Genomic DNA, 14,315 nt, shown 5'->3' on the forward strand with positions numbered 1-14,315 from the left:
GCTCAAATGACAGCCAGTTCCTCTTTGAAAACCATGGATGTTAGAAGGATTTAGCAAACAATTTTCAAGTACTAAAGGAAATACCTGGCAATGCAGAATCTTATGTATTAGGAAAATGCGTTTCATGAATAAAGGGAGGCTATCAAAATACTCTTTTTTTTTTTTTTTTTTCCTGAGACGGAGTCTTGCTTTGTCACCCAGGCTGGAGTGCAGTGGTGCAATCTCGGCTCACTGCAAGCTCCGCCTCCCGAGTTCATGCCATTCTCCTGCCTCAGCCTCCCAAGTAGCTGGGGCTACAGGCGCCTGCCACCATGCCCAGCTAATTTTTTGTATTCAGAATACTCTTAACTGAAAAAAAAACTAAGAGTATCTGTTGCCAGCAGACCTACTCTGAAATAATGACCAAAGGAAATTCTTGAAACAGAAAGGAAATAATAGAAGGAAACTTGGGACATCATGGAGGAAGAAATATTGGTAAATGCAATAGACTTTACTTCTCCCCTTGAGGTTTCTAAATTATATTTAATGGTTGAAGCAAAAATGTGAAGCCTGTCTGATGTGCTCCTCAATGTATATAAGGGAAATATTTAAGACAATTATAAATAGAGGAGGGTAAATGGACTAAAAGTTTTGTATACTTCACTCCAACTGGTAAATGTCAACAGAAGTAAGCTATGTTAAATTATGTGTGTATAATGTAATACCTACAGCAAACATTAAAAATTTATATGAAGAAATACACTCAAAAATACTAGATAAATGAAAATGGAATTCTAAGAAAAAGTTCAAATAACCTGCAGGAAGGCAGGAGAAAGAAAATAAACCAAAAACAAAGGGAACCAACAGAAAACAAAAAGCAAAATGCCAGAATTTAGCCCTAACATATCAATATCATATTAAATGTAAGTAATCTAACCATATCAATTAAAAGACAGAGATTTGCAGCATGGATTAAAAAATATGGCCCAACTCAAGAGGCTAAGATGAGAGAATTGCTTGAGCCCAGGAGTTCAAGTCCAGCCTGGGCAACATAGCAAGACCCTATCTTTAAAAAAAAAATGTGATCCAGTTATCTGCTGTTTACAAGAAACGTACTTTAAATATTAAAAGATTGGTTGAAAATAAACAGCTGGAAAAGTCATATGGTTCAAACATTTATCAAAAGAAAACAGGAGTGGCTGGCCACAGTGGCTCACACCTGTAATGCCAGCACTTTGGGAGGCTGAGGTGGGCAGATCACCTGAGGTCAGGAGTTTGAGACCAGCCTGGCCAACATGGTGAAACCCCATCTCTACTAAAAATACAAAAATTAGCCAGGCATGGTGGCAGGCACTTGTAGTCATAGCTACTCGGGGGGCTGAGGCAGGATAATCACTTGAACCCAGGAGGCAGAGGTTGCAGTGAGCCGAGATTGCACCATTGCACTCCAGCCTGGGGGATAAGAGCGAGACTTTGTCTCAAAAAAAATAAAAAAGAATACAGGAGTGACTTTATTAATATTAGATAAAGTAGACCTCAGAGGAAAAAAATATATACCAGAGACCGAAACATTATTTAAGGACAAAAGGGTCCAGCCGAGCTTGGTGGCTCACACTTGTAATCCTGGCACTTTGGGAGGCCAAGGCAGGCAGATCACGAGGTCAGGAGTTCAAGACCAATCTGGCCAGCATGGTAAAACCCCCTTTCTACCAAAAATACAAAAAGTAGCCAGGTGTGGTGGCGTGCGCCTGTAGTCCCAGCTACTCGGGAGGCTGAGGCAGGAGAATTGCTTGAAGCTGGGAGGCAGAGGTTGCAGTGAGCCGAGATCTGTGCCACTGCCCTCCAGCCTGGGTGACAGAGTGAGACTCCATCTCAAAAAAAAAAAAGAGAATTCTGGCCAGGTGCAGTAGCTCATGCTTGTAATACCAGTGCTTTGGGAGGCCAAGGTGGGAGGATCACTTGAGCTCAGGAGTTTGAGACCAGCCTGGGCAATATAGTGAGACCTTATCTCTATACAAAAAAAAAAAAAAAGAAAAAAAAAAAGAACTCAACAACACCATCATTCGGAAGGATCTAATTGACATTTATCAAATATTCCATCCAACAAAAAGCAGAACATACAATCTTTTAAAGCACCAAAGTAACATATACAAGATAGACCATATCCTGGGCCAGAAAAGTCCTCAGAAAACTGAAAAGTGTTGAAATCACACAGAGTGTACTTGTTGTCCCTATTTCAGATAACATGATGGTTTATGTAAAAGATCCCAATAGATCTACAAAAAACAGAGAAAGGAAAAGAAAATGAAAAAAAAAAACCTTTAAACTTAATTGGTGAGGTCAGCAAGGTCTGAGATACAAGCTAAACACACAGAAATCAACTGTATTTCTATATCTAGCATTGAACACTGAAATTAAACAATCACTCCGAAAAATAAAATACTAGTTGTAAATCTAACAAAACATGTATGGGACTTGTAGGCTGAATGCTACAAAATGCCAGTCAAAGAAATGAAAGAACGAAATTAACAGATATACTGTGTTCAAGGATTAGAAAACTCAACCTAGTAAAGATCTTAATTTTCCTCAAATTTATATATAAATATATGACATATTTTTGATGTCATATCTAATTATATATAATTAAATATATAACTTATTTCTATAATATATGTTTATATATCTATGTAATATGTAATATAGAAATGTATACATATATTATATTTATATAATATAATTATATACATATAAATTTATATACAAATATATAAAAAATATTTTTTAAAAAGCTAGGTGTGATGTATACTTGTAGTCCCAGCTATTCAGGAGGCTGAGGCAGGAGGATTGCTTGAGCCCAGGACTTCCAGGCTATAGTGCACTATGCTGAGTGATCAGGTGTTCACATTAAGTTCAACATCAATATGGTGACCTCTGAGGAGTGGGTGACCACCAGGTTTCCAAAAGAGGGGTGAATTGGACAAAGTTGGAAATGGAGCAAGTCAAAACTCCCATGCTAATCAGTAGTGGGCCCTTGCTTGTGAGTACCCAAAGCACTCCAGCCTGGGCAACATAGCGAGACCTCATCTCTTACAAAAAAAAAAAAAATCCCAGTAAAAGTTTTACAGATACAGACAAACTTATTCCAAAGTTTTTGACAAAGGTGAAAAAGCAATTCAAGAAAACAAGAATAACCTTTCTAACAAAGGTGCTAGAGCATTCAGATATCCATAGACAAAAAAATGAACCTCCGCTTAAACCTTACAAAAATTAACTCAAAGTAGATCACAGGGTTAAATATCAGACATTAAATGCTAAAGTTTTAAAGAGAAAACAGAAGAAAAATCTTTGGGATCTAGGGCTTAATGAAGAGTTCTTAGACATGACAACAAAAGAGTAATCCATCAAAGAAAAAAACCTGGTAAGTTGGACTTCATCAAAATGTAAAACTTTTAGTCTGTGAAAGACCTATAGGGAAGATGAAAAGACAAGTTACACAGACGGAGAAAATATTTGCAAATCACGTGTGTGACAAAGAACTCTTATCTAGACTATATAAGGAATGCTTGAAACTGGGTCTCTTGCCATGGCAACATGATTGGGAGCACCAGGAAGCCAGGGTTGGAGCAGGATGCCATGGATTGCTTTAACCCTTTTCCTGTTTAGAAAAACAAGGGGCAGCTCACTGCCAGTGCTCATTTAATTTTACATAAACAGGCTCTTTGAGGCTGAAGCAAATCTGACTGATTTTCGATGTGAAAATAAAATATAAAAACCGTTCCTGAAGCTATTTCTAAACAGAACTAACATAAAAATAGTCTGAATCATCAGAATTGTCTATTTTGGAAAAACCGGATTCGTCAAATGAATCTTCGGGCAACAACTGTTTGAGAACGATGTTAACATCATGTGTAGGAATGTTATATTTTCTAGGATCTGGCAATTTCAGTGATTGAGAATCACTATATTTTGCAAATGGAAATACCACTACTAAAAACAAAATACTATAAACAGAGTGATGTCTTTTGTTTCCAAAGGCAATATTCTAGAACTATGTGAAAACAGTAACGAAAGTGAGATATTTTGTGGCAAAGTTATCTCTGGGTAAACACTGCAGCCACAAGTGCTGCTGGAGAGTGTTCTCAGAGCAAATGGGAAAGGGGTTAAGAAAATGGCACACAAACTGGACCTGGGGGAAATTGCCGGCTTGGATAAGGTCAAGCTGAAGGCCACAGAGATGCAGAAGAACACTCTGCCGACCAAAGAGACCACAGAGCAGGAGAAGAGGAGTGAAATTTCCTACGCCTGTCATCTTTGAGCCCCGACTTGAGATGTGGAGGAAGAGCCAACTACAAGTTGGATACGCCCCGCAAACCACACTGTGAACCAAACCTGGGCTCTCCGCACCGTGCCACCGACCTGTGAGTCTCTGAGGGGCGCTCCAATGGGACTGCCAAATTCTCCGGCTTGCCCCTGAATATTATAGAAAATTATCTGTGGCCGGTTGCGGTGGGTCACACCTATAATCCCAGCACTTTGGGAAGTCAAGGCAGGCAGATCACCTGAGGTCAGGAGTTCGAGACCAGCCTAACATGGTGAAACCCTGTCTTTACTGAAAATACCAAAATTAGCCAACTGTAATCCCAGCTACTCGGGAGGCTGAGGCAGGAGAATCACTTGAACCCGGGAGGCAGAGGTTGCAGTGAGCCGAGATGGCGCCACTGAACTCTAGCCTGGGTGACAGAGAGAGATTCTGTCTTAAAATAAATAAATAAATAAATATGTATATATGAAAATTATTTGTATGAATAATGAAAATAAAACACAATTTGTGGCCAAAAAAAATAAAAAAAGAATGCTTGAAACTCAACAGTAAAACCACTCCAATTAGGAAACAAGCAAAGGACATGAAGAGACATTTCATCAGAGGATGTACAGATGGCAAATAAGCACACGAAAAGATGTTTTATATCAGTATCCATTTGGGAAATGCACACTAAGACCACCCTGTGAGTAGAGTGTAAAGAAAAAATAGTGACAATACCGAATTCTGGTGAAGATGTGGAAAAACTACATTTCTCATACATTGTTGGTAAGAATGTAAAATGGCTTAGCCATTCTAGAAAATAGTTTGGCAGTTTATTTTAAAAACTAAGTGTGCAACTATCATACACCTCAGTAATGATACTTCTGACCTTTATCTCAGAGAAATAAAAACTTATATCTACACAAAACTATATGTAAATGTTCATCAAACCTTTGTTTGTAATAGGGGAAATCTGGAAACAACCACAATGTCCTTCAATAGGTGGATGGTTCCACAAATTGTACCATTCATACCATGGAATCCTATTCAGAAATAAAAAGCAATGAATTATTGATACATAGATAAACTTGGATGGGTTTTAAGAGCCTTAAGATGAGTGATAAAAGCCAATCTCAAAAGGCCACATATTACGATTTAATATATATAATATTCTCAAAATGATGAAATTATAGGAATGGAGAAATGATTAGTGATTGCCAAGGGTTAGGAATTGGGAGGAGGAGAAAATGACTCTAAAGGGGTAGCACAAGGGGTCTTCATGGTGGTGGAATAGTTCTGTATCTTGATTGCGGTGGCAGGAATCTACAACGTGTGATAAGTGACAGACAATTATACATACACATTGTTCCGAGATCAACTTCCTGATTTTGTCATTATACTATAATTAAGATATAACCATTGGAGGATATATGTGAAGGGTTCAAAGGACCTTTCTGTATTATTTTTGCACCTTTCTGTGAATCTATAATTATTTCAAAATAAAAAGTGAAAACACACAGATCTATACACTGTAGGTTCAAGAGAAAGTTTTTGTTTAAGGTGAGGAAAATCTGCCTTGTTTATAGATATTATGAAGGTATCAAGAAAAGGACCAGCAGTGAGAGAAATACAGTATTTGCAGTGTTTACTCAGCCTTTTTTCTAACAGATGACCCCTACAAAGCTTCATTTTCTTCTCTTCTCCCACAGCGAAGTTTTTTTTTCAGAATTCTATTTCCTTGAGTTTGTATTGTGAAATACAATACCTTAGACGGTATGAGGGAAATACCTTGGATGGTATGAGGGAAATTCTTTACTTTTCCATCGAGGTAGCAGGGACAAAGAAAGACAAGTACTACTTTGAGAAGAGCTTGATGGCAGATCTTCTCTGTGGGGAAAAGGTTATCTGCTAAGACTGAGGATGATTCAAGGTTAAGTGTGAACCTGAGAAGTATTGACATGACTTGAAAGAGTCATAATGGGTTATACAATGGAGAGGAAACAAAATTTAATGAAGGACCAGTTGAGTGATCTTAAGAGTTCAGTGGAAGAGTGGTAAGATACTTTGTTGAGCGGTAAGATACTTTATTAATCTTTCTATGAGTGGTAAGATTCTTTATTAATCTTTCTATGATTCTCTACATTTTTTTGCTATCTCCAGGGCTACCAAGACATTCAAGGGATCATCCAATCAGGATGGTCTGAAGATGAGGAGGCTTTTGTATGTACCCAGCACACATCAGCCTACTTCTTGTGAACTTGTAGAAGGAGGAAGGAAACCCTACAGTGAGACTGAATTTCCTGCTAGTCAATGTATTAAAGTCAGAGTTGTTTGTCATAATAGATAAAATGTTTCTTATATAGCTGCTTTTGTGAAATATGATTCAAACTTGCCTCATTAATATGAATTTTAACTTAAGGGACCTACATGATTTTGCTGCATTCTTTAGCAACACTTGTGGCCTACGAGAGAGAAAGCAGACATGGCCCAATTCTGCCTCTTCTATCTTTTGAATTGTATAAAAAGAGTGAGAAAGACTCCCACATGAGCAAAACAAACATAGCATTGATAAGAAATATGGAACATTAAAGTGTTTCTCACTCTCCCTTCAAATAAACAATTTTGTTTGTTTTGAGACAGGGTCTTGCTCAGTCACTCAGGCTGTGGTACAATGGTGATCATAGCTCACTGTAACCTCGAACTCAAGTGATGGTGGGTTCAAGTGATTGTCCCACTTCAGGCTCCTGAGTAGCTGAGACTACCACACGTGCCACCGTGCCCTGCCAATTCTTTTTAGATGTTCTAACTACTCATCTCTAAGACTTGTCATTAGAGCTGGTAAATAAATCATCTCTGCACAGATGAAGTGGTATAAACTGGTGAAACTTGATTCTTAAAATGTAACTGGAAAGTTTCCCATGACTACTAAATATTTCCAGATACACTGATTAAAATCCAGGGTAAAAATTTAAGTGATTCTCTTAAATCGAATGAGTTATTCAATAATATACAGTTGGCCTGCCCTATCTGTGGGAGATTTTTCCAGAACCCCCGTGGATACCATAATCCATGGATACTCAAGTTCCTTAGTTAGCACTCACAGGGGGAGGTGGGATGGAGGGGGTGGGGTGAGGAGGTGCCAGATTCTGCATCCGCGGATTCTACCAATGCAGAATGCAGGTACTGTTTTTTCCATCAGGGTTGGGGTTGGTCGAATCCACGAATGTAGAACCTGCTGTTAGAGAGCCAACTATATTTCAAGAACCTATCATCATATAATATTTTTTTCTAGTTTATCTTTAGCTTATAAAATGTTTAAGCTAGGCAGTGATGCGTGCCTGTAATCCTGGCTGACATAAGAGGATAATTTGAGCCCAGGAGTTTGAATCCAGCCTGGGAAACATAGCAAGACCATATCTCAAAAAAAAAAAAAAAAAAAAAAAAAGTTAAAAAATTTAACTCCTAGTAAGAAAAAATTAAAATATATACTAACTGCCAGACTGAATAGTATTTACCATCTACGCCTTTCCTTTTCTAAATATTATACTTAGAAAAAATCTGATCATGACTCATCTGCTTGAGAAGCATTTCCAATATAATTTTCGTGAATGTATTAAAATGTGTAATATATGTTGATTTGGTCAATTATATAAGACTAACTTTAATGAAAAACAATCTGAGGAAAAAATCTATGTCTTATAATCACAAGAAAAAATATGCACTTTATAATTTCAATTTATATACATATTACAGTTACAGAGAACTATGATGGGTTCATCAATACTTTCTTTTTTTTTTTTTGGACACAGAGTTTCACTCTGTCGCCCAGGCTGGAGTGCAATGGCATGATCTTGACTCACTGCAACCTCTGTCTCTCGGGTTCAAGTGATTTTCCTGCCTCAGCCTCCCGAGTAGCTGGGATTACAGACACACGCCACCATGCCTGACTAATTTTTGTATTTTTAGTAGAGATGGGGTTTCACCATGTTGGCTAGGCTGGTCTCTAACTCCTGACCTCAGGTGATCTGCCCACCTCGGCCTCCCAAAGTACTGGGATTATAGGTGTGAGCCACCACGCCTGGCCCTAAAGTACTTTCAGATATAAAATGTATTGGATTACAACAAAATTCTACAGGGCAAGTAGAATGGGAATTAGAGTTCAAGGAGAATAAGCAAATATGGAAAAATTTTAAATGCTAATAATTTTTATTAAAGAGCAAGAATTCTGTATTCCTTAAAATAAAGATGTATTTATTCACATTTTTCTGAAAATGAATAATAGTGGCTATGAAATCGCTGTGGGTATTTATACTACACTTCATGTAACATTTTTATTTTAAAATATCTCTAATGTGCTAGAAATTGCATCTTTTGGAATGATTAAAATGTTGAAATAATGCTATATTTCAACTTAAAATGTTTGGCAGGGGGAATTATAGCAGCAAAAAAATGTGAAGACTGTTGTCATAGGCATCATCTAAGGCTGGAAAGTGGGATATGCTGAGTGAAGTGGGATGCAAAAATGACTAAAGTCAAGTTAACTGAGAAAAAGAGGTTCAATGGATAGAACAGTGCTGGAGAGTTGCCTGGATTATGATCACAGCAGAAAGCTCCAAGTTTAAAATCTTGGAGATAAAAGAGTTCTCGGTCAAATAAAATATGCAGGCCTATGCTCGAGAGGTATTGATTTTTTGAAATTATAAATATATGTTCCTTGGGGCAAGGAATGTCTTTAAAACACTACAGATAAAAATGCAAAATTTAAAAACCCATCATATGATTATAAATTATTAATATAATACTCTCTAATTAAAAAATTGCATACCACCTAAATGTGCAACATTTGAAGACTATTTAGCTACACTATAGTATAGCCAGTAATGCAGTCACTAAAAACAATATTTATAAATAAGGAGGAAGAAACAAATCTTTTTTGTAGAAGAATTCCAAATTATATATACAGAGAAATACTCCCCTCTCTAGGAGGTGAAGCTTCATTCCTGGGTGCCTCTGACCCCCCTGGGAGTGGGCTAGACTTAGTGACTGTTTCCAAAGAATTAGTAGGGAAAGGAAAAAACAGTAACTTTATAGTGAGGAAACCTAACAGACATCACCAAAATCGTGATGAAGGTTAACATTACTCATGGTGTCATGTTCATATCATATAGCTGATAAGATGTGACCAGAAGGACATTTTACTTTGGGGTATTCTTTCCAAAATCCCATATCACCAGTGTAATCATGAGGAAAACATAGACCAACTCAGATTAGGGGACATTCTACACTGTATCTAGCCAGAACTCCTCAAGACTGTCACGGTCAGGAGAATGGCTTGAATTTGGGAGGCAGAGGTTACAGTGAGCCAAGATTGTGCCACTGCACTCCGGCTTGGGCGACAGAATGAGACTCTGTCTCAAAAAAAAAAAAAAAAAAAAAAAAAGACTGCCAAGGTCATGAAAAACAAGGGAAGACTTAGAAACTGCCATAGACTGGAAAAGACCGGGGAGGACATGACAACTCAAAATAATATGGTATCCTGGACAGGATCCTGTAACAGAAGGAGGACATTAATGGGAAAGTTGGTGAAACACAAATACACTCAGTAGTTTAGGTAACAGTGTTGTAGAAATGTTAATTTCTTAATTTTGACACCCTTACAATGCTAATATATTAACAACAGTGAAAACTTAGCAAAAGGTATACAATAACCCTCTGTACTATCTTGGTAACTTGTCTGTAAAATAAAATTATTCAAAAAGAAAAAGTTTATTTAAAAACAATGCTTACAAACTATGTTTAAAAATCCAGGTGTGGTGGCTCATGCCCGTAATCCCAACACTTTGGGAGGCTAAGGAGGAGGATTGCTTGAGCCCAGGCATTCAAAACCAGCCTGGGCAACACAGAGACCTCCTCTCTACAAAAAAAAAAAAAAAAAAAAAAAAAGTTAGCCAGGCATGGTGGTGCACACATGTAGACCCAGCTACTCGGGCTGGGAGGATCACTTGAACCCAGGAGGGTGAGGCTTCATTGAGGTGTGATTGCACCACTGTATTGCAACCTGGATGACAAAGCAAGACCCTGTCTGAAAAAAAAAAAAAAAAAAAAACTATACAAATGAAGACTGGAAGATAATTCACAACATTTTAACAGGGTAATTTGTGGGTACGGAAATTTTAAAAATTCATTGCTACTACTTTGTATTTTCTAAATATTTTGTTATCTGTACATAAACTCTGTTTTCTCCAAGCCACCTTAGGTTTCCACAGTATTCTAGGTTAATGTCTTAACAAATATTTTCTTGACTAAAGGACACACATAAAACATACTTAAGCAGAAATCTTCTACTAACCACTGTGGAGGAGCTAATAAGTTATGAGCTATAATATATAAAAAAAATAGAATAACAATGGGATACCTAATACATATCTAACAGAATGGCCAAAATCCAAAACACAACACCAAATGCTGATGTGCATGTGGAGCAACAGGAACTCTCATTCATTGCTGGTGGGAATATAAAACGGTACAACCACTTTGGAAAACAGTTTGGCAATTTCTTAAAAGCAAAACATATTGTTAAACATAAACATATGAATCAGCAATTACAGAACTTGGTCTTTACACAAATAAGTTGAAAACTTACGTTCACATAAAACATGCACATAGTTGTTTATAGCAGTTTTATTCATAATTGCCAAAACTTGGAAGCAACCAACATGTCCTTCAGTAGGTGAATATTCAAATAAACAATGAAATATGATTTGGAACTAAAAAGAAATTACCTACTAAGCCATGCAAAAACGTGGAGAAAACTTAAATGCAGATTACCAAGTGAAAGAAGCCAATCTGAAAAGGTTACATACTGTATGATTTGGAAAAGGTGAAAGTATGAAGACAGTAAAAAGATAAGTGGTTGCCATGACTTGGGGAATGGATGGATGAATAGGCAGGGCAGAAAGGATTTTGAGGGCAGTGAAACTGCCTCATTCTGTATGATGTTACAGTGGCAGATACATGTCATCATAAATTTGTCCAAACCCACAGAATGCACAAAGCAATAGTGAACCCTAATGTAAACTATGGACTTTGGGTGATATGTCAATGTAGTTTCATCGATCATAAAAAATGTAACACTTTAGTGGGGGATGTTGATAATGACGTAGGCTATGCAGGTGTGGGGGTAGAGGGCATATGGGATACATCTGTATCTTCTCAATTTTGCTGTGAATCTAAAACTGCTCTCAAAAAAATAAAATCTAAAAAAAACAAAAACCCAGGCCAGGCACTGTGGCTTATGCCCATAATCCTACAATTTTGGGAGGCCGAGGCAGGAGGATTCCTTGAGACCAGGAGTTTCAGATCAGCCTGGGCAACATAGGGAGACCTTATCTCTACAAAAAATTAAAAAAAAAAAAATAGCTGGGGATAGTGGTATGTGACTGTATTCCCAACTACTCCAGATGTTGAGAGGGAAGGATCACTTGAGCCTGGGAGTTTGAGGATGCAGTGAGCCGAGATCAGGCCACTGTACTCTGGCCTGGGCAACACAGCAAGACCCTGTCTCAAAAAATCATAATAAAAAAAGACCAATTCCAACAAGAAAAAAAAAAAAAAATCCCCAAACAGCAAAGTCAAACCAGTAATTTGTCATTCAGCAGTCCTTAGAAGTGAAGTTTTCATACAGAACTTTTCCCTCTATATCTAGTTGGATTTTAGACCCAGTCACGGCATAACCCTATGCACACATGGAAGATAATTATTCATTTTTTCCTCTAGGATGTAAATATGGCTAAGATACTAATATGCACATTATATATGTATGATCTAATTTAATCCTCACAATAGCCCTCCAAGGCAAGTGTCCTTATTCACATTTCACTGATAAGAAAATAAGTACATGAAGTTAAAGGAGTTGCCTAATAGCACTTGTGGAAAGTGACAGAGCCATGATCAGAACTCATGCTTGACTCCAAAGCCTGTGCTCTCTTTTCTTATGTCATATCAAAGTTGTAACTATTAGTTTTTTCTTTGCAATTGAACATTGAGCATGTGAGTTACTTTTCCTAAATATTAAGATACATTAAATTTGCATTTAAAGTAAAGCCTCTGGTGTCTGTCTGGCTATCAGAGCTCAACCTCACATTCCCTGCTTATCAATGAGCTCATAAGAAAGCACATCGCCAAAATGTTGCATGGTACAATATTTACCATCACTAGTCCTAGGTGAGGGTTCCTTTTCCCTAATTTACACCTTTTAACTTCTCAAGCTATACTATTGTTCTCAAAAAACACTCTGAGAAAGCTGATCTACAAGAATCAATAGTAAAAAGACAATAAAAGACATCAGTAGGTTGGTAGGTCTATTGACCAGAGCAAGAGATCATTTTACTTTCAAAGCTACACACCTCACACACCAAAATCACAGAGTAAGAACACGGAGGAAAATGAGAAAGAATGTAGACAAAGGAATAAGATGAAGAATGGACAAAGGCAAAATCAGGCAGCAGAGTCAAAGAGGAGTATGGCATACACACATGTGGGATAAGAGAAGCCTTAACTGAGACTGGAGATGGAGATGTAAGAAAGCAGCAAACCAAGTACCTGAGATGAGAAGTAATCAGGTCATCTAGTGATTTAAAAAAAAAATCCCACTGGAGGTCGGGCACTGTGACTCACACCTGTAATCCCAGCACTCTGGGAGGCCGTGGAGGGCAGATCACCTGAGGTCAGGGGTTCGAGACCAGTCTGGCCAACGCGGCAAAACCCCATCTCTCCTAAAACTACAAAAAAAAAATTAGCCGGGCATGGTGGCACAAGCCTGTAATCCCAGCTACTTGGGAAGCTGACGCAAGAGAATCGCTTGAACCTAGGCGGAGGTTGCAGTGAGCCAAGATTGCACCACTGCACTCCAGCCTGGGCAACAGGGTGAGATTCTGTCTCAAAAAAAAAAAAAAAAAAAAAAAAAAAAAAAGCCGGGTGCGGCGGCTCACTCCTGTAATCCTAGCACTTTGGGAGGCCGAGGTGGACGGACGACTGGAGGTCAGTAGTTCAAAACCAGCCTGGCCAACATGGTGAAACCCTGTCTCTACTAAAAATACAAAAAAAAAAAATACCTGGATGTGGTGGTGGGCGCCTGTAATCCCAGCTACTTGGGAGGCTGAGGCAGGATAATTGCTTGAATTCAGGAGGTGGAGGTTACAGCAGGCTGAGGTTGTGCCAGTGCACTCTAGCCTGTGTGACAGAGCGAGGCTCCATCTAAAAAAAAAAAAAAAAAAAAATCCCACTAGAACAGCCCACAGTCTAGGCAGTCTTCACAAAAGGCACCAATAGTACACACAGGTCAACTGTCAAACTCTGTCTTTGCCTTGCTTCTTTCTAGTCTTTCTTTCTTTTTTTTTTTTTTTTTTTTTTGAGACGGAGTCTCGCTCTGTCGCCCAGACTGGAGCGCAGCGGCGCGATCTCGGCTCACTGCAAGCTCCGCCTCCCGGGTTCACGCCATTCTCCTGCCTCAGCCTCCGGAGTAGCTGGGACTACAGGCGCCCGCCACCACGCCCGGCTAATTTCTTTTTGTATTTTTAGTAGAGACGGGGTTTCACCGTGTTACCCAGGATGGTCTCGATCTCCTGACCTCGTGATCCGCCCGCCTCGGCCTCCCAAAGTGCTGGGATTACAGGCTTGAGCCACCGCGCCCGGCCTTTCTAGTCTTTCTAAAGAGCATTCAGATTCCTTAAGACTTCTCTCATCTCATGTGCCGAAAACAACTCTCTTCTAAACATTGGTAAAGCAGCTCAGCAGTAAACCTAGTTATCAGCTCATAAGCTAGTACATCTTCGCTTTTGCCTACCTAAGAGCCAAAGCTTCGAATGCTTATTGATTTTCATGGGAAGCAAGTCCTAGGCTGGATTTACGACATCCCCAACTAAACTAGCTCTTTGATTAATGCTCTTTATTTCCCCCATGTTCTTGCTAACTTCCCACTATTTACCCACCATGAGGATTTACATATAAAACATGAGAAAACAGTTCAATACTT

General features: G+C 38.5%; 1 protein-coding gene across 1 annotated transcript; it reads left to right on the top strand.

Annotated features, from left to right (window-relative positions):
- Positions 1 to 4,147: 4,147 nt before the first annotated feature.
- Positions 4,148 to 4,294, top strand: LOC126937295 (thymosin beta-10-like). Its single transcript, XM_050760702.1, has one exon. It carries the CDS (start codon positions 4,148 to 4,150, stop codon positions 4,292 to 4,294), a length of 147 nt encoding a protein of 48 aa, XP_050616659.1.
- The last annotated feature ends 10,021 nt before the right edge of the window (positions 4,295 to 14,315 follow it).

The sequence above is a fragment of the Macaca thibetana genome, chromosome 15 (assembly GCF_024542745.1).
Source record: "Macaca thibetana thibetana isolate TM-01 chromosome 15, ASM2454274v1, whole genome shotgun sequence".
Taxonomy (NCBI): domain Eukaryota; kingdom Metazoa; phylum Chordata; class Mammalia; order Primates; family Cercopithecidae; genus Macaca; species Macaca thibetana.